This window comes from Typopeltis vanoorti, chromosome 9 (assembly GCF_054136105.1).
Source record: "Typopeltis vanoorti isolate ZY-2024b chromosome 9, IOZ_Tvanoo_1.0, whole genome shotgun sequence".
NCBI classification, from domain to species: Eukaryota; Metazoa; Arthropoda; class Arachnida; order Uropygi; family Thelyphonidae; genus Typopeltis; species Typopeltis vanoorti.
This window is the reverse complement of record NC_143557.1, coordinates 82,281,977-82,307,881: the sequence shown is the minus strand read 5'-3', so window position 1 is coordinate 82,307,881 and position 25,905 is coordinate 82,281,977. Positions and strand designations below refer to the sequence as shown.

Genomic DNA, 25,905 nt, shown 5'->3' with positions numbered 1-25,905 from the left:
CTATTCAGCATTCACACAGTATCTATCATACCTTGCCTTGAACTCATTCACGGTCGTAGCACCCACAACAGACTCTGGAAGCGTATTCCACTCGTTCACTACTCTCCAAGTAAAAAACCTAGCTCTAATACCCTTGTCAACCACGCTCTTGCCCAGCTTTCATGCATGGCCCCTAGTCCTCCCACCACCAGTCATATTTTCAAAAATATCTTCTGGATCAATCTTATAAAAACCCTTCAGTAATTTGAATGTCTCAATCATATCACCCCTCCTTCGCCTATCGTCCAGTTTCTGCAACCCACAAATCCTCAACCTATTCTCATAAGGTTCATTCCACAGACCTGTTATCATCTTGGTCACTCGTCTCTGGACCCTCTCCACTTCCTCCCCATCACGAAGAAACCCTGGTGTCCATAACTGGGCACAGAAGTCCAGATGGGGTCTTATCAAGGCTCAATACAGAGTAACGGAGATATAAGGCACGTACTGTATTGATGGAGCTGTACTTCAGAAATTGGATGGAATTTGGGATCATAGAGTGATGGTGGACAGTGGACCGAAGTTCCTAGAGAATATCGCATGTGCTGCACATTGAATAGCTGCTATGATAAAAAGTACATTGGCATGTAGGGATAAGAAGATGGTGGTGGCCTTCTATATAAGGCATTGGTCAGACCACATATGGACTATTGTGCTCAGATTCGGTCACCTAGTTTTCATTGTGATGTGGAAACACTAGAGAGGGTCCAAAGACGAATAAACAAAGTGATATCAGGACTCTGGAGTGTGGGTTATGAAGACCATTTGAGAGAATATGGATTACAAAGGTTGGTGGATAGGAGGAAAAGAGGAGATGTGATAGAGACCTTCAAGTTAGTTAAGGGATTCTATCGGATTAATACAAAAGAAATATAAGAAGAGTAGATGTTCAGATGGGAAAAACAAGAAGCCACCCCTGGAAGTTATATAAAGATGTGGTGAAGAAGAGTGTGAGGAGTAGATTTTTTACATGGAGAGTTGTGAGTTGTTAGTGAGTGGAATGCATTGTGAGTGCAGGTAGTGTAAATAACTTCAAAGCTCATTATTATACAGATTTTGCTGGTTGAGTGGGCTTCCCACAATGAGTCTGTTGACTCCATAGAGGTTTCCAAATAAAAACTTGCATTCAGTTATCAACAATAAAAATCTTTGCTATTGTTTTTGTTTTATTTTAATTTTTAAATATTTCTCTGTGTGCATTAATTGGTATTTCTGGTGAGATTGCAATAAACAAATGATGCATGCTTTTTTTTCCACCAATGTTGTGATTTTCTGTTTGGAATGCATTATAACTATAATGCATTATAATAGTGTTTTAAACAGTGCAGTGTTTTGCATAGCATGGTACTTTTTCAGCATCTGTTAACTGCAGATGCAAAGTATTACTGTACTTTTTTTTTTATGTGGCTCCCACTCATGAAAGATTTATTTGTAAACCTGTAGTACATTCATTTTGGGATTTGTATTTAAGTTTTGTAGATCTGGAAAACGCATGACAAAGTGCCAAGAGGAAAACTGCTCAAAATGCTCCAGTTATATAGCATAAATGGGATATTATGTCAAACAATACATAACATCCATTTGAGCTGTAAGTCAGCAGTTAGAACTGAAGGAGGTACAGGAAGATGGATATACGTTAAATCAGGAGTGCAAAAGGGTGCACATTATCTACATTGTTATTCATTATCTATATGGATTGCATTATGAAGTAAAGTGGTATTAAACCTGATATCAAAATTGATCTTGGTCTTTGTTTTATGCAGATGTTATACTTTTAAATAAATCCAGAAAAGTTTGCAGCATTCACTGACCAGATTGAATAACTGCTGTGATAAATTTGGTATGAAAATCAGCATTAAAAATACAAAGAAAATGAAAATAGGCAGGAATACTGAAAACATCAGCTGCATCCTGAATGGAGAACCTAGAACAGGTAAAACATTTCAGCTATTTACGCACACTTTTTAGTGAAGATGGCAACTTAAATTTGGAAATAGACAGCAGAATTAGTAAAGCTGGTATGTAGGAAGTTAGCTGAATAAACTTATATGGAATAAGAAAGAAATTAATGAAAACACTAAATTAGCCATATACAAGGCAATGTTTAAGTCAATTTTCATTTATGGAGCTGTGTTAGAAATAAAATACTTGATCGATCACTGGAGACTACAGATATGAGAGTTCTGAAAAAGATTAAGGGAGTGAACAGATGGTATCAATGACAGTATCACATTAAAAATGAGATATTAGGAAAGAATTTGCCATTGTTCATATTCAGGAAGGTGTGAGGAGATCTAATCTCAGATGGTGTGGTCAATTTAAACAAAATGAGAGAGGAAATTTTAGCAAAACAAGTGTTCTTTGCCAGGTTATCAAGAAAAGACCCAGAGAAAGACCAAGATGTAAGTGGATTGATAGAAATATAAAATCAGATAATGCATTAATTTAGAGGAAAATTGTTGATCAAAAGTTAGTAGTCACTTTTTCTTGTTGTACTTCATAATATCTTGTAAACCCCCTGAGGGTACTTATCAGGAATTTCATGATGATGATAGTACATTCATACCATGGGTGGGTAAGGATTTTTTTTTTTTTTTTTTTTTATTGATTTATATATATATATATATATATGATAGAATGATCATTGACTCGGTTAACATACATAGTTTTATGAAGAATTAAATTACTAGAACCGAGATTTAAGTAAAAAGGTTTTAATATAAACACACTACTAGTTTCAGCCTGTAACAGCCTTCTTCAGGTGACATTATAAAAGAAGAAAAAACACTAAACATTGAGGGTTAAAAGACTATGAACAACATAGACAATCTTTATACATAATTAGCATGAAAACGTTGTAGTTGTATTTGAAGCTGTTCTTTTGTTTGTTGCATTGTTGGGAGAGTGCGTGCTTGCTGCATCACGTGAATGCCAGTACATGATTACAACTGAATGACTATCTGGGAGGTTGTAACTTAAGTTGTTATTTAGATGAACAGGATTGTTTTTAGATGAAAAAGCTGCTTCTTTTCTCCCTCCACAAGATGCAAACCTTCCACATATTGAATCAATCTTTATTATCAATAAAGCAAAACCACCTGCAGACAACATTACTTCAACTGAATGCAAAGCTATTAAAAATTAAAAAAAAAAACAGAGATATAATCATCCTCTCTGCGGATAAGGAAATGCAACAGTCATCCTGAACTCTGAAGATTACCAGAATAAAATGATTGAATTACTACATAATGATACCTACTCAATACTTGAGAGAGATCCAACTCGTGAACTTCAAAATCGTACAAACAACTTATTAAAAACAAAAACTGAATTATCCCGAAACGTTCGTTTATCTCTACGCTCTCTCCATCCGTTAATTCCTCGCATATATGGTGTTCCTAAAATCCATAAAGAGAACACCCCATTACACCCAATTGTAGAAGGTATCGATTCTCCTACATACAATCTTTCAAAATATCTTGCCAAATACCTAAAACGTTTTTCAGGGAAGTCACCATCCTTTATCAATAACACTACAGAATTTGTTGCATACATCAAAGATATTACAGTTGATGAAATTGACATCATGGCTAGCTTGGACATAACTTGTTTGTTCACTAATGTCCCAACAGATGAAGTCCTAACATTACTCAAGGACAAGTTATCCAAAAAAATGTTAGCCTTGCTTACACATTGCATCAGGTCCGGTTACTTCAAATTTCAAGATAATATATACAAACAAAATCATGGACTGGCTATGGGTAATCCTTTATCTCCTGTTCTTGCAAATATTTACTTAGAAAATTTTGAAACCAAGGCTATCTCTTCCTTTATTTTAACACCTAAAGTTTGGAAACGTTATGTGGACGATGTCTTCATTGTTTGGAGCCATGGACATGAATCCCTTATGTTTTTCCTTGAACATCTCAATAGCCGACATCAAAGTATTAAGTTTACTGCTGAGCTTGAAACGGATAATTCCTTGCCTTTTCTTGATGTCAAACTGACTCGCTCTTTTGGTAAACTAAAAATATTGATATATAGAGAGCCCACACATACCAACAGATATCTGCACAGTCAGTCCCATCATTTCCCTCCTCATAAGCTTGGAATAATTTCCACCTTGGGATATAGAGCCTGTTCTCTTCTTGATGACCCAAATGAACTTCTTACAGAAATAAACCATCTCAAAACTTCTTTCGAAATGGATATTCCAAGAAAATCATTGACAAATTCCTTCTTAATCCTCTTAGACATCATTCAGAAGAAACAAATAGATTCAAAGGCAATATATCTATTCCTTACATAAGTACTGTTTCACATAAATTAGCAAAAGTTCTAAGAAAATACAATATCAGAACCTTGTTCACTCCACTTCCAAAGATCCGTTCCTTAATTGATGATAGCTGATGAACTGATGTGTTATTGATGATAGCTGATGAACTGCAGCCAAGGAGAATTGAAGTATTGCAGGATAGTGAAAGGAGCTCATTTGAGGCTATTTGGTGTGAGATTGACACTGGCAGAATAAAATATACAGTTGGGTGCTGCTATAGACCAGGTGATGGAATAGATGGTGGAGATGGTATGCATAAACAAATTGATGAAATGAGTGGAAGGAGGGTAATTATTATGAGGGATTTCAACTATGGTAACATTGATTGGAAGGAGGAGAGGACACATGTGAGGAAGGAAATGGATTTTATTAAATTATTAAGGGATAACTATCTGAAACAGCATGTAATTGAAAATACTAGGGGTGTGAGAGTGCTTGACCTGGTAATAGTATCTGAGAATTTGACTGTAATGAATATGACCATGTTGCCACCTATTGGTGAGAGTGATCATAAGGTCTTGACCTGGGAGGTGACTAAAGGTGTGAAATTTGTGATTAAGACAGGGTATATGTGGAATTACCGTGCTGGCAAGTATGACAAGCTTAGGAGATTGCTTGGATCAGTGCCATGGCATGTACAACTGCAAGGGCTGGACGTCGATAGAGCATGGGAAGTGATCAAAGAGCATTTACAGGAGGTTATGGCTGATTGTATACCTAAGGTCCCAATAGTGAAACAAGGAGGGGTTAAATGGATGAATAACACCATTAAGCTTGAGCTGCAAAAAAAGAAACAACTATGGAGGGAATTTAAAGAAAGGGGTGACCTGCAGGCACACGAACGGTATAAAGTACAGGCCAGAAGGGTAACGAGTGTGGTAAAAACAGCAAAAGCCGATTATGAAAGGAAACTAGCTATGCAAGCAAAAGAGAATCCCAAACAATTCTTTCAATATGCTGCAAGCAAGAAAAAAACTGTACATGGCAAAATGATTTTAAGGGATGACGATGGTAAAGAGTTTACTGAACCAGTCGATATAGTGGAGTTACTGAGCGCGCACTTTGCAAAAGTAAATCATCCAGGTGGTGACATTGAAAAAATGAAGGAACCATTAGTTTATATGGGAATTGTGATGAATGAAGTGGAGGTGAATAGTCTATCACAGAACCTTAATGTGAATACATCTGTGGGATTGGATGGTATACCGGCACGGGTCTTGCATGAAGCGGCTAATGAATTATCAGTGCCCTTGACCATGTTGTTTAATCTGAGTCTCGGGTCTGGTTTAGTGAGTCCCGAAGGCGTGGAAAGAGGGGAAAATAGTTTCACTGCATAAAGGAGGATCCAAGACTATGGTTGCAAATTACCGACCGATCAGCATATCAGGAGTCGTTGTCAAGGTCTTGGAGAAAGTAGTCAAGGGAAAAATACAGGAATGGATTGATGAAAATGAGATACTGTACAGAGGACAGCATGGCTTTGTGAAGGGTAGATCATGCCTCAGTAACTTGCTCAAGTTTTATAACAAGGTGACGGCTGAACTGGATAAGGGAAATGGGTTTACAGTGATATTGCTGGACCTGGCAAAGGCGTTTGACAGGATACCACATGGAATTCTCATCCGTAAACTACAACATATGGGAATGGATATAGGGTTGGTGAGATGGATAGCTGGGTGGTTGATGGAGAGATATCAAAGAGTAGTTTATTCAGGAGTAGAGTCCACAAAACGGCCTGTGACTAGTGGTGTGCCACAGGGTTCTGTTCTTGGACCACTGCTGTTTAATCTGTTCATTAACGATATAGGGAAGGGTCTAAGTGGGACAGTTCATTTGTTCGCTGATGATGCAAAGTTGGGTAGGGCGATAGTGAATGCAGAAGATGTCAAAGTCTTGCAAGATGACTTAGATCGATTGGAGTTCTGGACTAAGGAGAATGGATGTCAATTTAATGTGACAAAATGTAAGGTTATGCATTTCGGAGTGAAAAGATTAGCAGCAGTATACCACATTGGTGGAACTGTACTTCAAGAGATTGATGAGGCCAGGGACTTGGGAGTGTTGGTGGATAAGGAGATGAAGTTTAGGGGGCACATTGCGAAAGTAGCTAAATCAGCTCATCAACTCACTTGGTTATTGAAAAATACCTTGACGAGCAGAGAAAAACAAGTAATTGTACCTCTGTACCGAGCCCTGATAAGACCTCATCTCGACTACTGTGCCCAGATTTGGTCACCTCGGTTCCTTCTTGATGGGGAGGAGGTTGAGAGGATCCAGAGGCGAGTGACTAAGATGATAGCAGGTGTATGGAATGAACCATATGAGAACAGGTTGAAGATTTGTGGGTTGCAGAAACTAGTTGATAGGCGGAAAAGGGGAGATATGATTGAGACATTCAAATTGCTAAAAGGATTCTATAGGATTAATTCAGATGATATTTTTGAGATCAGGACTGGTGGTGGGAGAACTAGGGGACACCCATGGAAGCTGGGCAAGAGCGTTGTTAGCAAGGGTATTAGAGCTGGGTTCTTTACTTTTAGAGTGGTAAATGAGTGGAATAAGCTGCCAGAGTCTGTTGTGGGTGCTATGACAGTGAGAGAGTTCAAGGCAAGGTATGATAGATACTGTGAGAATGTTGAACAGCTGTGTGAACATGATGTTTAGGGCCTCCCTCGATGAGTCTAAGGACTCCTGGAGTAGCCCGTAGTAATAATAATAATAATAATAATAATTAGCCACCCAAAACCTTGTCATCATCAACTCAAATACCCTGGTGTATATAAAATATTATGTGATTGCGATATTCCTTATTTTGGGCAGACAGACAAATCTCTCGAAATGCGTATGGAAGAACATATGAGAGACATTGCTTACAAGAGACAGCGAGCGAGTGCATTATCAAGTCATATCCTTTTCTCGGCTAATCCTAATGATGATAACCAAAGTCACAAAGTCTGCTGGGAAAAATCTACTAACATCTTCCGTTGCAGTGACGAAGTAGAGAGAAAAATTGTGGAATCTAGAGAAATCATCTTCAATCCTGTTCATCTAAATAACAACTTAAGCTACAACCTCCCAGATAGTCATTCAGCTGTAATCATGTACTGGCGTTCACGTGATGCAGCAAGCACGCACTCTCCCAACAATGCAACAAACAAAAGAACAGTTTCAAATACAACTACAACGTTTTCATGCTAATTATGTATAAAGACTGTCTATGTTGTTCATAGTCTTTTAACCCTCAATGTTTAGTGTTTTTTCTTCTTTTATAATGTCACCTGAAGAAGGCTGTTACAGGCTGAAACTAGTAGTGTGTTTATATTAAAACCTTTTTACTTAAATCTCGGTTCTAGTCATTTAATTCTTCATAAATCTATATATATATATATTATTTAACAGCAGCATTCGCAGCTCTAGAGACCAAATGTGGAACTTTTTCAAGCCTTCCCTTAAGCAGAACAGTGGTTTCACATCAGGCAATGTAATCTATCTTCCTCCTAAGGACATTTACTTCACAAACATCCATGTCCACTATAGGATTCAAACCTGCACCCTGTTGGTTGGAAAGTGGGTATGCTAACCAGGCCTTTTCTTGATATAGAAAAAACCATCAAAAACCTGAAATGTGGGAAGAGGGAGATAAAAAAAAAAAAAAAAACAGCTGGAGTATATGATATTCAATCATACATGCTCAAATATGCAAATATGGAGATATAAAAATTTTACAGAGCCCACACTGCATAATTCAGGACTGATCAGATTGTCGAATTCCAGATGACTGAAGTAGAGCTCAGAGGGTACCCATCTATAAAAAAGGGAAATAAAACTGAATTTGAGAATTACAGAAGAATTTCCCTACTGAGTGTTCCTGGTAAGATGAATGCAAGTTTACTTGAGAAAAGATAAGAAAAATTATGGAGTTTGAAGAAAAACAAACTGTATTCAGACCAAATAGAAGTTGTCACGATCAGAAGAAGACAACTAATTGAGAAATCATGGGAATATAACAAGGATTTAAATTTTGTATGATAGATCTGGAAAAGTCATGTGGCAAGATACTCAGAGAAAAGCTTTTCAGAATTTCACAATTAGTCTATATTTGTGTTGTAAATCAGCAGTTAGAATTCAAGGAGATTTGCATCAATATGAATCGCATTATGATGGAAAATGATATTACATCTGATATCAAAATTGGAAATATTAATCAGCTGTTTACTTTAAGCAAATAATGTTATACCCCAAAGAGAACTCCTGTTTCAGATAACTTATTTTGAAATAATTAATTTTATATAAGTGTGTGTTTATGAGTAAGAGCTATTATAAAGGTTGTGCGCTTGTAGTGTTATTAGTGTGTGGGATATTTTGTTTATGAGTAAGAGCTGCTATAAAGGTTATGCACTTGTAGTGTTATTAGTGTATGGGATATTTTGTCTAAATTTTATTAATACAAATTCATTGATATTAAGCCTTAGAGTAGTAACTGGCAAAGGAAAGATGGCGGCGGCTTTGTCATTGCAGGATTTTAACTTAGACTTCAGTCATTTCGTGAAGTGCGAGGTGTGCTACATGTACTCATTTGATTACATTGATGAATATTGGATATTTAGGGCGGATGGAAAGAGTGTTTGTGCAAAGTGTGAGTGAGCTGAATGAAGATTTGATGAGTGCTAATATGTTGATAACAGAAAGTGTTAGTAGCGAGAATGCCACGAGGAAAATGAATGCTCGTCTGAAAGAGAAGGATAGTGTGAAAGAACGACAAAAAAATCATTGAAAAAGAAAACAAGTGATTTGAAAACTTAATGGATGGTTAAAAGGACGAAAGTGAAGCGAATGTGGTAAAAGGCAATGAAATCGAGAGAATGAATGAAACTAGAAATAATGTGACGCAAGGTTTTGAAAGCTGGAAAAATCTAATGAATGAATGAAACTGGAAATAGTGTGATGCAAGTTTCGAAAGCTGGAAAAATCGAAAGAATGAATGAGAGTGAAAGTGTGAAGCAGGGTTCGAGAGTTCGAAAATTAGAAAGATTCAATGACAGAGAGAATGTGATGCAAGATTCAAAAGTTGAGTTGGTTAGGATGAGGCAAGAGATGAAATGGATGTGGAATGAAGTTAAGAAAATTCGGGAAATGTATGTGAGTGTGAAAATGATTAAAACAAATCATGTTGGTATAAAAGAAGTAACGAAGGACTCGCGAGTGGTGTTGTATGGCGACTCAATTATTAAAGGTGTGCTGGATGAGAGGATGCAAGGTATATTTTCCAGGCGGTAAAGTGAGTAGAATGATTGAGGCATTGGAAATGAGAAGGAAGCGAGCAAAAGAGTTGATAGTTTTAATAGGTACAGATGACTTGACGGAGAACAAAGAGCATGTCAGAATGTATATCAGGAGGTTGTTTAGACAGATAAAAGAGAATAGTGCGATAGGAAAGATAGCAAGCATGTTGCCTAGGTATGACAATGGTGAGATGAGGTGGAGAGCAAGGATTATGAATGATATGTTAGCTGAAATGTGTGAGGAGAAAGGAGTACAGTTTGTTAATGTGTGGAATGAGTTAGAAGGATGAAGTGAACTATATAAGAGTGATGGACTGCATTTGAGTGGTTTTGGTGTGACTCACTTGGAGAGACTGCTGATGGAAGGTAGAGAAGCGAGTACAGAGAATGAATCTGATCAAGTGGGAAGTGATGTAGAAGAGTGGGAGAGTAAGACAGGAGAGATTGAAGAGGTCGTTATGAACGAGGAAGTGAGTGGCATGAGTAGAGAGAATGAGAGAATGGGTGTGCAGGGAAATGGGGAAGCTCAGGATGGACAGGGGGAACACAGCATGAGAAAGGTGGATGCTCCAAGAGGATGTGAATGCATTAGTGGAACTAGCTGTAGATCCAGGAATGAGCTGTTGTGTTTGTATACAAATGCTAGAAGTGTAAGAAACAAGGCATATGAAATGGTTGCACTAATTGAGGATGACATACTGACAGGATTAGAGATTTAAGGGTATGATGTGTTTCATGAGGATGGAAAGGCTAAAAAGGGAGAGGGAGTGCTATCGATAATAGAGAAAGAGTTATGTCCATACAAAGTAGAGATGCAAGAGGGAAATAGTGCCAGTGGTTTCGAGGCAGTATGGTGTGAGATAGAGATGAATAGAATTAAATTCTTGGTTGGATGTTGTTATAGACCTGGTAATGTGGATGGTAGTGACTATGAAATGTATAATCAAATTAGCCAAGCAAATAAGAAAAGGGTGATCATTATGGGTGATCTTAATTGTCGCAGTATAGGCTGGAATAATGAGATAGCAACTGGAAGTAAAGAAAATGAGTTTCTTGAGTTTTTGAGGGACAACTACCTCAGACAGTATGTAACAGAAGGCACATGAAGATTGAGGGTCTTGGATTTGATCATCTCATCAGAGGATGTAATTATAAATGAGGCGTGGTGTCTAATCACCCACCAGTTGGTGAGAGTGACCATGAGGTGATTACCTTGGTGGTTGGCAATAGTGTGAGGATCTCTGTGAGAAAGGGGTATATGTGGAACTACAAGGGGAGGGATGATTATGAAGAGTTCAGGAGACAGCTTGTGGGTGTAGCATGGAATGAGGTGTTAGCTGGAAAACAAAAGATCAATGCAGCTTGGGGGATTTTCAAAAACTATCTAGTAGATGCAATGTCTAAATGTATTCCAAGGGTGAGAAGGTTAAATAAGGTAGGTGTGAAATGGATGAATAAAGAGATTAAGCATGTGATACACAGAAAAAGGGCATTATGGAGGCAGCATAAGAGAAGTGGTGATTAACCAATTCCATGAGGATTACAAAGACCAGCAAGGCAGGTGACTTAGTTGGTAAGGATAGCAAACATGAGGTATGAACAGCAGTTAGCTAATGAAGCCAAAAAGAATCCTAAGGAGTTCTTTTGATATGTAGCAGCAAAAAAAAGATTAATTATGGAACGATGACATTGATTGGAGAAAAATGGTATAAAGACAGCTTTTGCAGAAGATATAGCGGAGATACTTGATGAGCAGCTCATAAAGGTCTTTCAATCTTGCGACGTCATGGAGAGATTGAGAGCAGTTGATCATGGGGAGGAGACACTGACTATAAGTGAGCAAGAGGTGTATGGGGAGTTGAGCAAATTAGATGGTAATAAGGTTGTGGGACTTGATAATATATCACCATGTATTCTGAAGATATGTGCCAGGGAGTTGATGCCTGCCTTGACATGTTTTTTTAATATGAGTCTTGCATTGGGTCAAGTTCCTAAGGAGGGCAAGATTATGCCGCTTCATGAGGGAGGTGATAGAACTCAAGCATCAAATTATAGGCCTATCTGTGTGTCAGGTGTTGGAGAAGCTTGTGAGAACTAGGATGCAGAATTGGGTTGACAGCAATGGTAGTATCTTTGATGGACAGCATGGATTTGCTAAAGGGAGGTCATGTTTTAGTAATCTACTTACTTATTACAATAAGGTGACTGCTTCCTTGGACAGAGGAGAGCGATACACAGTAACATACTTAGATTTTGCAAAGGCTTTTGATAGATTACCACATGATAAGTTGATAGTCAAACTAGAATGGATGAGGTTGGATATTAGTGCATTGGATTGGAGACAAGACTGGCTATCTGATAGGTATCAGCAAGTTTTGTATAGGGGAACAATATCCAGGAAAAGGATAGTCATTAGCGGTGTGTCTCAGGGGTCTGTTTTAGGGCCATTACTGTTTAACTTGTATATTAATGATACTGGTGAAGATTTGGATGGAAATATTCAGTTGTTTGCAGATGATGGAAAGTTATATTTTTCATGTAATGATAATTGAGAAAATATAATTTTCTCAATTATCATTACATGAAACAATGCACTGCGATCTAATGCAGTGTCGGAATTATCATGTTTGATCAGTTGCGGCTAGACTTGTCGCTGCACATAACAAGTGAATCTGACACTGCTCGTTGAGTAGTGTCGCTACAGATAAATTGTATGCTTTTGTGCAAAAATATTAAAAAAAAAATTTTATTTTATTAATATCTGGGATGATACAATCAAAGAAATAATCAAAAAGAAAAAAAGAAGCCTATCACAAATGGTTAAGCAGTAAAAAATTAGAAGATGAAATAGAATATAAAAGAATAAGAACCATAGCTAAAAGAGAAGTCAGAAAAAGACATAGAGAATCATGGAACAAATTTGTTTCTAATTTAGAACATGATTCATATAAAATAAGACCGAATGTATATAAGATTTTGAAACACTTGAATGCAGATACCAAAGAAAACATAAAATTAAACACTGAATTAAAATTTGAAGAATTTCTAAAGTACTACACAGAACTGTGGACAGACAAATGTTTTAAAAAAGACAACTGGCAAACAATTAACGAAAATGAAAAGGAAATAACTAAAGAAGAATTAGAAATCAGCCTGAAAGAAACAAGAAGCAGAAAATCACCTGAAGAAGATAAGCTAGGTTCAGAACTATATAAATACACAGGAACAAGATTCAAAGAAAGATTCTTATTATTTTTAAATAAAATTTACTCAACTGGTAGTCCCCCAATAGAATGGAAAAAAGCAATTGTGATCCCTATCTTTAAAAAAGGTAATAGAGATGAAAAAAAAACTATAGAGGTATCAGTATACTAAATTCCTGTTACAAAATATATAGCAGAATCTTAAATAGCAAACTAATGAAATATTCTGAAAACTTTATTTTAGAAGTACAGAATGGATTTAGAAAAGGACGATCATGTATAGACCCGGCCTTTTGCCTAAAATTAATAATAGAGAAAAGAAGAGAATATAATTTAGAAACACATATTGCATTTATTGACTTTGAAAAAGCATTTGACAAAGTTAAAAGAAACATATTATTTAACATATTAAAAGAAAGACAAATACCAAATAATATCCTAAAAGGTATCACAAGTATATATGAAAATAATCAAATACAAATAAGATTAAATCACGAGCTATCATATACGAGAGAGATAAACCAAGGGGTCTGACAGGGATGTCCCCTCTCAGCAACTCTTTTTAATATCTACTTAAATGAAATAATAATAAAATGGAATAAAAATTTACATGAATTAAAGTTTCACCTACAGTAACTTAAACACTCTCCTCTTTGCCAACGACCAAATAATAATTACGAATTCTGAAGATAACTTACAGAAAGCTATTTTAGATCTAAATGAGATATCCAAAGATTATGGTATGATAATATCAACAGAAAAATCAAAAACTATGGCCTTTAAAGGACAAGATCCAGCAAGAACTAAAATAGTAATAGATAACAAGATCTTAGAACAGGTGAATTCATTTAACTACCTAGGATGTATGATCACATATGAAAATGAAAAAGATATAAACCTAAAAATTGCAAAATATTTAAAAATAACAGGTGTAATTAACTCTATATTTAAACCAAACCTAGTTCAAAAACAAACCAGACTAATAGTATACAATACATTAGCCCTGCCAGTCTTAATGTATGGAAGCGAAATCTGGACAATAAAACAAAAAGACAAACAAAGATTAACAACAGCAGAAATGAAGTTTATGAGAAAAACTGCAAAGTATACCCTGTTTGATCACAAAAGAAATGAAGAAATTATGAACGAATTAAACCAAGAACCAGTAATATAAACATAAATGGATGGAACACGTTGAAAGAATGAAAACAGAAAGATTACCAAAACAAGCCTTAAAGTTCAAGCCATTAGGAAAAAGAAAACCAGAACGTCCTCTTAAACAATTCAACGATGACTTCTAAGGCTGGAATAGGCCATGCTAGGCCTAAATCCTTGATACGCATGATGATGATGATGATTTTATTAATATTTATTATTAATATTAAATTTAATATATAATATTGAAAATATTATTTTCAAATACTATTTTTAATAAAGCAGATTTTTTAATATGTAAATTTACTTATTAATAAATTGGTTAATGATTAGGAAAAAAATGGATTATTTTTCCTATTTTGTACATTCAGTATACCCACTTAAAATTTTCACTTGCCACCTCATTATTTCAACACTAAAATGCTATTGAAATGTTGACTGAAATTCAATAAAATCAGTTTTACAAGAGTAATTAAGTTTTTATGTACAGCATATAGTAATAAATTAAGAATGCTATATTGCATTCTAATCACCATAGAAACCAGAAAAAAAAAATTTATTTTATTTAAGTTAAGGGATATTATATCATGTAATGTCCCTTAACTTAAATAATTTCACGTCGCCGAATTGAAGCCTTTGGCTCTTCATATAATTAGAAATTTATTTTATACTTTTTCAAATAGAGAACTGGATATATACAATGTATATAATTTAACAGAGGACATTAGTATAACACATATTACAAGCAGCATTGCACGTGTCCTACAGATAAGTCTTTTATTTTCTTAAATATTAGTAAATGTATTACTTATTTTTGGTTATATCTTACTTACTTAGACTGTAAAGTTGAGTGTGTGTTTGTTTGTTTGTTTGTTTGTGAAACTTAATATGGGATAATTTAGAATGCATTTTTTTCATGGTACTGATGCACACAAGGAAAATGACAGCCAAGGCTTCCTTGTTAAGTGAGTTTAGCATGAAGGATTTTGTACAGTATAGTGTTTGTTCTACGTATTCATTGGCAAGATTGAATGGGTTATAATATGAACAAGAATGTTCTCATCCCCGGCAGGAACCTAGGGGAGCAGATAAAGGGTAAGATAGTTCCATTGCATAAAGGTGATTCCAAGATTTAAGTAGCAAACTGCAGACATATTAGAAATGGCTGCTAAAGTACTGGAAAAGTTGTTTAAGGGTAAAATCCAACAGTGGGTTGATAGGGATACAATACTATATACAGGGAAACAGCTTTTTAAACGATAAGGCCTGTCTTAGTAATTTATTCACATTTTATAATAAAGTGACAGCAGAACTGGATAAAGGAAATGGCTACACCTTGATACTGTTGGACTTTGCAAAGGTATTTGGCAGAATACCACATGGAAAACTATTACAAAAGTTGCACAAATGGAAATGTTTATGAGGCTAGTAGCATCCATGTGGGGAGGGCTGACAGACAGACTCCACAGAGTAGTATTTGGTGGAATGGATCCAGGAGAATGAAGTTGATAAGTGCATCTCAGGATTCTAGGTACTGCACTACTATGGCCACTACTCTTTAACTTGTGTATCAGTGATATAGGCAGTACCATCGACAGGGTGTAGCATAGAGGCTGCCTACCTCACGGCGTGGCTTAATAAGGGTGCTCGTTCAGCCATATTGCGGTAGGCGGCGTCGCTATGCTAACGATTCCTGTTAGCATAGCAAGTGCGGAAAGAAGTTTTTCCAAGCTTAAACTGATTAAAAATTATTTGCAAACAGCAATGACTGACCCAAGAAACATTGGTTGGTCTAGCAATATCGATAGAAGCGGACATAGCTTATAATTTAAATTTAGAAGCGCTTATAAACAGAGTTTTATTGTGTGATAATCCCGTAGAGCAAACATATAATTAATATTATTATATAATCATTTTGCATTAATGTTTCTCTTGTAATAAAAACAAAATAGCAATTGGAGATTCTCTTATATTTTTGTTCTTATAAACCATCAGGGGTGATATTTAATTGTTTTCTTCAGAGCGTGATCTAATCTGGTGATGGCCCTGGATATAGGAAAGATTTTTGGGGGGGGGGAGGTTCAGTCATTTGCTAATGAATCAAAAGTGGAGAGAGAGAGAGAGCAGTAGTTTATAAAGGTGATGTAGATATCCTGCAGGATGATTGAAATAAAATTGGTATATTGTGGCAAAGGATAATGATTGCCAATTTAATGTTCCTAAATGTAAGGTTATGCAATTTGGGTTGAAAAGCTTATATACTGTGCATCACATTGACAGTACTGGATTGCAGGAAATTAATGAGACTAGGGACTTGAGGATAATGGTGGACAGAGAATTGAACATATTGCAACAGTTGGTAAAATAGCTCAAAGGATTACTTAGATGTTGAAAAACATGCTAACAAGTAAAGACAAGGATGTTATTATCCTCTTTTATAATTATGATTCGGTTACATCTTGACTAATGTATACAGATTTGGTCACCTGGATTTCTTGGTGATCAGGAGGCAGAGATGAGGGAGCAAGCTGGTGACAGATCTGTGAAATGCTCCCTTTGAGGATAGATTGAAGGTGTGTGGCTGACAAAGTTTGATTGATAGGCAGAAGAAAGGGGACATGATAGAAACTTATAAGATATTAAAGAGGTTTTATAAATTGACACAAAGGAAATTTTTCAATATATGTGACAAATAGTCATAGATCTAGAAGTCAGAGATCATCATCCATGGAAGTTGTGTAAGAATGTAGTTATTAAGGGTGTGTAGACTAGATTTTTTGCATGGAGAATAGTGAATGAGTGAAATGGATTGCCAGAATTAGTTGTGAATGCTCTGACAGTGAATATGTTTATGGAGAGGTATGAAAGATTTGGTGTTTAAAAGTTTGTGCGAGTCTTTTATGATGAGGCTCCTGACAATATAGAAATACCATATAATAATTATAATAATAATTTTTTTCTACATTATTGATATAACATTTAGGTCCTCAGAAGTGGATTTTACTGGCAAGTTTTGTAATTTCTACTATTCTTGCATTCACTAAAGCAGTAATTATCAGATTTAATAAGTGAGGTTCATGTTACTTTTTAACATTTTTTCCATCATTCTGTAAATTCGATTATGGGAGAACTATAATCAATTTGAAGTGTTATGAGAAGGTGAACAACAGACAGAAAGTTTATTTACACTCCACCTCCTTTCTTTTCATTCAATCTTTACTTCTATTTAATAATATGCTCCAAAATTTCCAGTCTCTTCTCTGGTAGCCAGACCAGTGAGTATGAAGTCCACATGTAATTATTGCACAACATCTCTAGGCAACTTCTCAGTTACCATTGGTTGCCATCTTATTAAAACTTACAACAAACAACATAATGAGACTTAGGCTTTTTTCTGTAAGAACGGAAAACCTTTGAAAAACATTTCATAGATTTTTCTTTTGTTGTTACTCCCAGGTCATCTGATTTATAAATTTGGAATTACAGAAAAGGACTGGCATCGAATTAAACAGAATCTTGATTCAAAATGTAGAACAGCATTTAGAAGAAAGCAGAAGGGTATGCCACTGACTGTCAAAGCTTTTCGTGATAGGTAAGAATAGAAGACTATTAATGCATAATTGCTTTTAAAAATCAGAAAAAATAACCTATATATATATATACACACACACACACACACATTTTTTTTTAAAAATTCATATTTCATAAGTGTTATCAATTATAACTATTAACCATTCATTTGTTTACTATAACTGTTTACTGTCTGTGAGTAGTATATCAGGAGACATGGCAGAGAAAGAACAAAGCTTGTGGTGCATATGAAAATAAGAAGAATAAATGGGGTCAGTGGTTGATTGAAAAGTAGAGCACAGAATAAGTGAACAATTATAGTTTATGTAATAAATTACATTTATAGAGGTGCTGATCAGCTTAGCTCTGAATATCTGAATGGAATTTGATATCATTGTTTAAGACAATAATAAGGAAAAGTGTGAGGGTTAGAAGTGCAAATTTATTTGCACTTTAGATGTTAGATGCTAGAAGTTAGTTTTAGATGTTAGAAGTGCAGATGAGTGATTATAGTCAATGAAAGTATTAACATAATACTATATTTGGATTAGTGGCTGTCTGGAAAAGTTTATTAGGAAAAAGGAATTCTGTGATAGGGTGATCTTCATCTGAATATGACTGGTGGTAAACATTTAAGAAGATTGTTGATAAGTGCTAGATTAGTGGTATAGGAGAAAGGTTAAGTTAGGGGAAAGGATATAAAGTAAATAAAATGAGCTTACTCATACAGGAGAGAGAGAATAATTAAACAGGAAAACATAGGTGAATTAAGACAAGTTGACTAATTCATTTTACTCTCACATAGTTTTTCTTCCTCACTCTAGGTATGCATCATTATATTGCTTCTTGCAAACACCCCTTGACTATTTACCATTCCTCCCTTGTAGCTTCTTATGCCATGGTACTGTTTCAAACTTCCTCCTAATTGATTGTAATCACCGGCTTTGTAATTCCATATCCCTCCCTCCCTCCTCCATTTTAAGATTTCTAGTCTTGCAACCTCCCAGAATCTCTCACCCCTTCTGATACTGATAAATTTTACTTGAACTGACCAGTGCCAAAAACTCCTCACTTGTATTCCTCATGCTTTTGACATTCATATACATGAATGTCAAAGAAGGTCTCACAATTGCTCTTGCATCCTGTAATTTCCAATCCTGAAAAAGAAACATTGCTGGCCTGGTTTTGAGTGGTTAGCTTATCTACTCTCCAGCCAAAAGGCTGTGAATTTGAATTCTGCCATGGGCATGGATGTTTGTGACCCTTCTGATACTGATAAATTTTACTTGAACTGACCAGTGCCAAAAACTCCTCACTTGTATTCCTCATGCTTTTGACATTCATATACATGAATGTCAAAGAAGGTCTCACAATTGCTCTTGCATCCTGTAATTTCCAATCCTGAAAAAGAAACATTGCTGGCCTGGTTTTGAGTGGTTAGCTTATCTACTCTCCAGCCAAAAGGCTGTGGATTTGAATTCTGCCATGGGCATGGATGTTTGTGATTGTCTGTGAAAATACTAGTGGTGATGGTGGGCAGTAGATGGCATCGGTGTGTATGATACATTTCACTGTATTTGGTGGATCGATTGCCGAGACAGAGAGTTGTAGAGTAGGTGCCCTGCCTCAATGAGTCTTTGGACCCCTTGGAGGTGTCACATATTAATGATAATAACAATAAATTTTTGTACTCATATTCATTTATGATGTGGAAAGTTTTTCCACTTAGTTATATTATAAATTAAAGATGCCAAGAAATTATATTGTTGGTTTCATCCTTTATCCAAGTGTAAGCAAAGAAAGTTTGCACATGAAGTAACTTCATGACTGAGCAACTTGTATATAGAGGCTGATGACTTCATATCAATTGCTGTAGTATCACACAGTGCAATGCACATATCCTTACAGACTTGTATAATGCTATGCATTGTGGCATACTGGATACAGATACTGGAAGGTAACTCAATAATAGAAGTTATTTTTACACTAAGACATTTTTATGTGGAAAGTGGCAGGTGAGCGAAAGGCATTTCTGGAGTGTGTGCTGAATACTAGAAGTGTGAATGAATTTAATATTCAGCATAGATAATGTAATTGGTTGAATAAGACCTCCTGCTATGTCTGCTGACTCCATGATGGTTTGTTAATAACAGTAATAATAATCATAAGATGCATGGCTGATATATTATTTGAGCATCATATTTCTGTATAGTATTGGAGACAAATAACCTGAGTAATTTGAAAGAAAATTGTTGATAGGAAGCTAATAATATTGTAAATTTATCATGTAATACTATCATAATAGCCTGTATGCCCTCTTAGTATATGTATTTATCAAGAAATAATAATAATAATAATCCTACTCTCTTAATTTTAATTTACTGTAAATTGATCATACTTACTTATCATTGAACTTGATGCATAAATTGGATCTCATATTCAGTTTAATAGATACATTTTAGATTAGTTATGGTATGACTTTTTGTGCAGTGGTCTTCATGTCTTTTGAGTTGTTTCTCAGTTTAGCATATAATTATCTTAAAATGGAAGCCATTACATTTTTTTGTTGTTTGTGCTTCACCTAAATTTAAGCATAACATTTTTAAAAAATTTACTGTTTGTTTTAGATGTTCAGAACACACACACACACACACACACACACACACACACACACACACACACACACACACACACACACACACACACACACACACACACACACTTTACCTTTTGCAGGAGACATTTGACAGAAAAAACATGGAAATATATATGTAGTATTTCAAATACAAACACCTTGAGAAATGGGAGAAAGAAACAAGTTTTTTTGGATATTAATATTAGTGGTGCCAGGGTTTTTAGTACAGACTAAGAATGACTTTGGAACAGTTTGAGCATGCAAAAGGCTCAGAATAAGAGCAGAGTAACTAATGCAAATTGAAATAGATAAAGAAGGAAATGGAGATGATACAAAGAGGAGAATGCAAAATGTGATCGAAAAAGTTAGATTGCGTACTCGAAGTGAGAGAGTGAAAATAGAAGTAAAAAGAATGTAAGGAGAATAGAGAAAAGGAAAGATTGGAAAAGTAGGAAGCTAGCAGTGGTTGGCAAGATGGTGATGTTTCACATCCTGATTTAAGATTAGGTTATTTTGGATCTTGGCCAAAGCAGCTAAAGCAATGAGGCCAGTATATTATGTCTGTTAATTGTATGTTCTTTTGGTTAGTTTGCCTGTTTTGTGGGAATTAAAACCTTACCATCTTCATATGAGATCAAGGTAAGAATATCACAAAAGACTTTGCTAGGAGGGGATAGTCCTGTCACTTTGGTTATGGCAAAGGTTGTAAACAGAATGCTGAATGTTTGAGACAAAGATTTGAAGGTAGTTTGAATCAGGGGGCTTGATATTTGACTGTAAGATGCTGTAAATGGTGTGTATAAACAGTGAAAAGGATAGGATAGTGGGTGCCAAGCTATGATAGCATCAGTCTCGATGGATAATTGTAATATATTGAGAATGTGCAGAGAGGAAGAGAGAAAGAAAAAGATTTGGAGTATGTCAATGATTAGGGTGCATTTGAAGGAAGAAGTTACTTGTACATGCTAAAGAAAAGCTGCATTATAGTCAATGTAGATTTATGTATTTTGAAAGGTAATTTAATGAGAGGATGAACATGTTAAATCAGGGAAAGTAGGGGTGTTAGATAGATCATCACATATTGAAGCTGTAGAACAAGTAATAACTGTTTAACACCCTGGACATATACTGTTATATTTATATACAAATATGAAAGATTAAAAATAAAAGAGAGAAGTTTGTGACCTTAATTTATTTGGAATGAAAGTCAAATAATCATGCAGTTTTGATTTGGAAGGTGAGAGTTCATTTGAGAGCTTTGACTAGGAAAAGGCATATATGGAATTATAAAGCAGATGATTTCAATAAACAAAGGTGAAGACTTGAAGCATGCAATCTTTTCATCCCAAAATGCATAACTTTACATTTTGCCCATACTGTCAGGCTATTTAAATCATTCTGCAAATTCTCTGCATCACCTTGAATAACCCTTTGAGCAGTAAAGCATTATATATACTTCACCTTGCTTCTATCTTAAAAACAGTATCAGCACATGTAACATTCAAATTTTAACTGTAGTAAAACTGTAATACGTTGACTTTTGGGTTTTTGGAGAGTCACTGCAATCTCTTCCCAATCTTTTCTTTTACTGAATATTTTCTTTCAGGCCATTTCCTGTATCAACAATGTACAAAATAAGAGTAGTCCATGGACTACTCTGCAGCACACCGTTAATCACCTACCTTCAGAGTTAGTGTTCTCAGTCATCAAAGTCGATTGCAAATATTCACCTTAAAAAATGCCTTTTGCAAAATACCAAATTTGAAATAAATAAATATGTTCTAATAATCACCGACATGAACCCACCATACATGCAAGCGACTAAAAACCAAATTGCACCCTGAACACTCAAGTTGTGAGTGCAAGCAGCTTCAGTGGCAGAGCATGGAGACAAGTGTGCAACATACAGTCACTGCCCGAAGCTCCTAGTCCAGATGATATTCCTTTGGTTGTGCTCAAGACTGATGTTCCGGAATTGACATCCATCCTGCATCCTCTGTATAAACTTTCATATTCTATTGGCATCTATCCAACAACATGGAAGCAAGTCCACATCCAACCTGTACCCAAAAAAGGAGACAAAGTCATCCTTCTGTTGTCCCATTGCTCTCACCTTAGTACTTTCAAAAGTGATGGAGACGTTATCAACAACCAGCTTCTTCATTACCTGGAGACTCATCAGTTAATTAGTGATCACCAATATGGATTCCACCATTCTCATTCTGTAGCTGACCTCCTAGCTAAGCTCACCTACCTTTGGATGCAGGCCATGGAAAGATTTGAAGAAACTCATGTTATTACTCTTGATATTTCTGAGGCATTTAACCTTGTCTGGCACTGAGGCCTCCTGAACAAACTGAACATCTTATAGCCTTCAACACTCTGTAACTGGACTACCAGCTTCCTCACTGGTCGTTTGTTGTGTGTCATGGTGAATGTCCTCCTCTCATCAGATTTTCCCATCAATGCTGGAGTACCTCAAGGTTCTGTGCTCTCATCCTCACTATTCATCCTTTATATCAGTGACCTCTTTCACTGACTTCAAATCTTATTCACAGCTTTGCCGATGACAGTACTCTTCATTTCTCTTCATCATTCAATAAACCCTGCAGTACCTGATGTGAGTAATATTCGATTCGATCCATCCAACTTTAGATGCTGTTTTCTCACATTTGGCATAGAACACCCAAGATCTCTCTAAGAATTCTTGATGATATTCAGAAGAGGGCAAGCCACTTAATAGATAACCCCTTCCCTCACAGACTCCCTTCAGCCACTTTATCATAGGTGCTCCGTTTCAGCACTCTGCTTTTTCTATAGGTACTTTCATGAGCATTGCTCCTCTGAATTGGCTGTTACCATTCCTCCACTTTCTTCTAACCATAGAACTAGGAGCCATCCCTGGCCAACACCTGTACACTGTGCAGCTTTGAACACATCTAACTTCAAACTAATTTCTCCTTAGCTTCCTTCATTCCATCCACCTCTATTCTTTGGAACAATTTCCTTCATACTGTTTTTCCCACTGAGTGCAAACTCTCACTCTTTAAGAAACTTATCAACAGGCTACATATTCTCCTTAATTACTTTCTCACAGACTTTGATGTGTGGGGTCAATATGAAAAAACGTGGTGTAGAAGCAGCCATAGAAAGTACTGAATTGGTCATAGCTGCATCTCATTAACAACACACTATGATTACTGAAACAGCTATTTTATGATTCTGTCATGAAATTCATTTAAAAACCATCCTTAGCTTGCAAGCCATACAATAATATGTGGCAAGTTGGATCAGGCCTGCAGGCCATAGTTTGCTGACCCCTGCTGTAATATAAAAAGTGAATAAATTAATACTGCATTAACTATTTTTCACAAAGCCATGCTATCCCCCCTCTCCATAGGGTATCATATTCTTATCCACCCGTTCCTGAATTTTGTCTTTGACTAGCTTCTTGAGTATCCTTTACTACCACTCCCAAAATACTGATTGGTCTATAATTTCCTTCTTCTAGCTTGTGGCCACCTTTATGTATCAGAACTGCTTGATCCTCACTCTCTTGGGACTTTACTGAGACTTAAACAGCCTAGTCAGAGATTGTCCATCCTTTGCAGACTCATTTGTCATGATGCTGTACTTCAAGCTATTGCCTAAGCTTTTCATGATTACCTGCCCTCTAGTTCCACATATACTTCTTAACTGAAATTTCCAAATGTTTAGTAACCTTATAATTTAATATGCATGTTCATTCTCTGCAATTCGAGACATATTGGCTGGCTACCTTAGCTATGGACAGGTCTGATGCTGTCACCAGATCCCTTACTCTCAGATGTCAAATCCTCTCCTTTGCATGCTGTTTCAGTTAATAGTCAATGTATAAATTCCATTTCCATCTTGCCATGTGATCTTTCCTCTCTCCACTTCCTATCCCCATAGTTGAAGGCCCATACTAATTACTTGGCATGCACTCATCATGCTGATTTACAAGTGCATCTCATCTATATCTCTCCTTGCAACCTGACCTGTATTAGTGACCAACTGTATATTTTGTCCTGTTGGTCTCTGTCTAACACCAGATTGCTTCAAATGCACTGCCTTCCACAACTCTATCCTCTTGGAAATTTCTTACTCTTTTTGGCTGCAATTTATCTGCTGTCACCAGCAGTACCCTCCCCAATCCTTTTCTCTCTATATTTCTTGAAAATACTATACCTCACATGCTATTTTGATAACTACATCATGCACTGTAAATGAAGTCGTACTAATGCTTTGTGACCTTTTCCAACCATTGCAAAAACTTTTTCCTCTTATTCGTAATGCTTCTGGCACATCAGTATATATAAACTGCAGTATCCCTTAGGCTCGCAATTACCTTTACTTTGTATTGACTATCCCATTCTAGATTTCCCCCATCGTTTTTTATGGTCATTCATTCTCATATTCACTCACCTAATGGGTGCCTGCATACATGCTCATCTACATCCCCCTCCTCCGAATAGCTCTATTTTCCTTGACTTTGCACTTCCACCTCTCAGTGAACAATGCTTGCTCAAGACGCTTAATTCCCAAAACAGTTTAAATGCAATCTTGATATCAGTCTTGTAAGTCCTTTCATCTGTCAAATTCAGTCCTTAGATATATAAACTGCACACATTCCTTCTGCACAAACTATACATTGACTCATTTGCAATTGTGGACCTTCTCCTCAACTCACCTCTGTTGTACTTCAACAGAGGTGAGTTGAGACTATGAACCTTCTGCCGAAGGTTCATAGTCTTTACTCTCGAAGTTTTCATTTTTACTTCTTCCAATAATTCCATTAAGTCATTTGTGCCTTCCAAAGAATGAACTTTTTAACCCTTTTCATCTTGATAGCCTTGCCGATATCACTGATTTTTGCACAGGGAAATAAGATTTTGTCATACTCTCATTAAGTAGTCTTTATCATAGAATTTCCATAAAAAATTTTCTTCCATATTTTTGCTTTGTCATATACATTTCCTTTTTCCCACACATACTGAAAAAAAAACTAGTAGAAAATTACTTTTTCTACTCCTTGTGATTTCTTCTTCTTCTTGTCCTCTAGTGGAAACTCTTTGTTTAATCATCTACTGAAAAAAAGTTAAAAATGCAGTAATTATACAGTATATTTATTTTTTTATAATTTGAATAGGCATTTTATGAAGTTCAGTTAATGTTTCTGAGTTCTTTTTTCTTTTTATTAGATTAACACCAACTACATACTTTCAACTAGTAACAGAAGACCAAGATTCCCAGCCTTCATCTCCAGTTACTAGCCTCAGTGGCCATTCTAATAAAGAAATCCACATTCCAGTATCTGAGACAGGAGAGCTTAATATTGATCCCGATATAGGTTTAAGTCATTCAATCCCTGTAGCAATTCACAGCATTGGTGATGGATCTACACTGTCACTTCCATTACAGAATCTAACAGGAGAACCACAGGTAATTAATCTTGTCTGACAAATACTGACTAGGAAGAGAATCCCCTACAGTAACTTGGTGAATTTTGTAACAGTTGTGTATTAATAATAATATTCCTATGTGTAGAAATAAATGCTTAGGCTTCTGTTTCTACATGATTCATTCTTCTAAGCATTCCAAAAAGAATGGGCAAAAAAGAATAATAATAATAATAGAGATAAAATAAAATTAGAAATTAGAAAA

At 35.9% G+C, this 25,905-nt stretch overlaps 1 protein-coding gene across 2 annotated transcripts in view; it reads left to right on the top strand.

Moving 5' to 3' along the window:
• The window catches only part of LOC150103204 (protein BANP-like), a 329,769-nt gene that overhangs the window by 290,161 nt on the left and 13,703 nt on the right, over window positions 1-25,905 (top strand). For both annotated transcript variants that reach the window (XM_090398157.1, XM_090398158.1), the window contains 2 exons: window positions 17,472-17,607; window positions 25,443-25,683. In XM_090398157.1, the coding sequence (XP_090254283.1) occupies window positions 17,472-17,607; window positions 25,443-25,683 (377 nt within the window). The remainder of the gene's footprint in view (window positions 1-17,471; window positions 17,608-25,442; window positions 25,684-25,905) is intronic.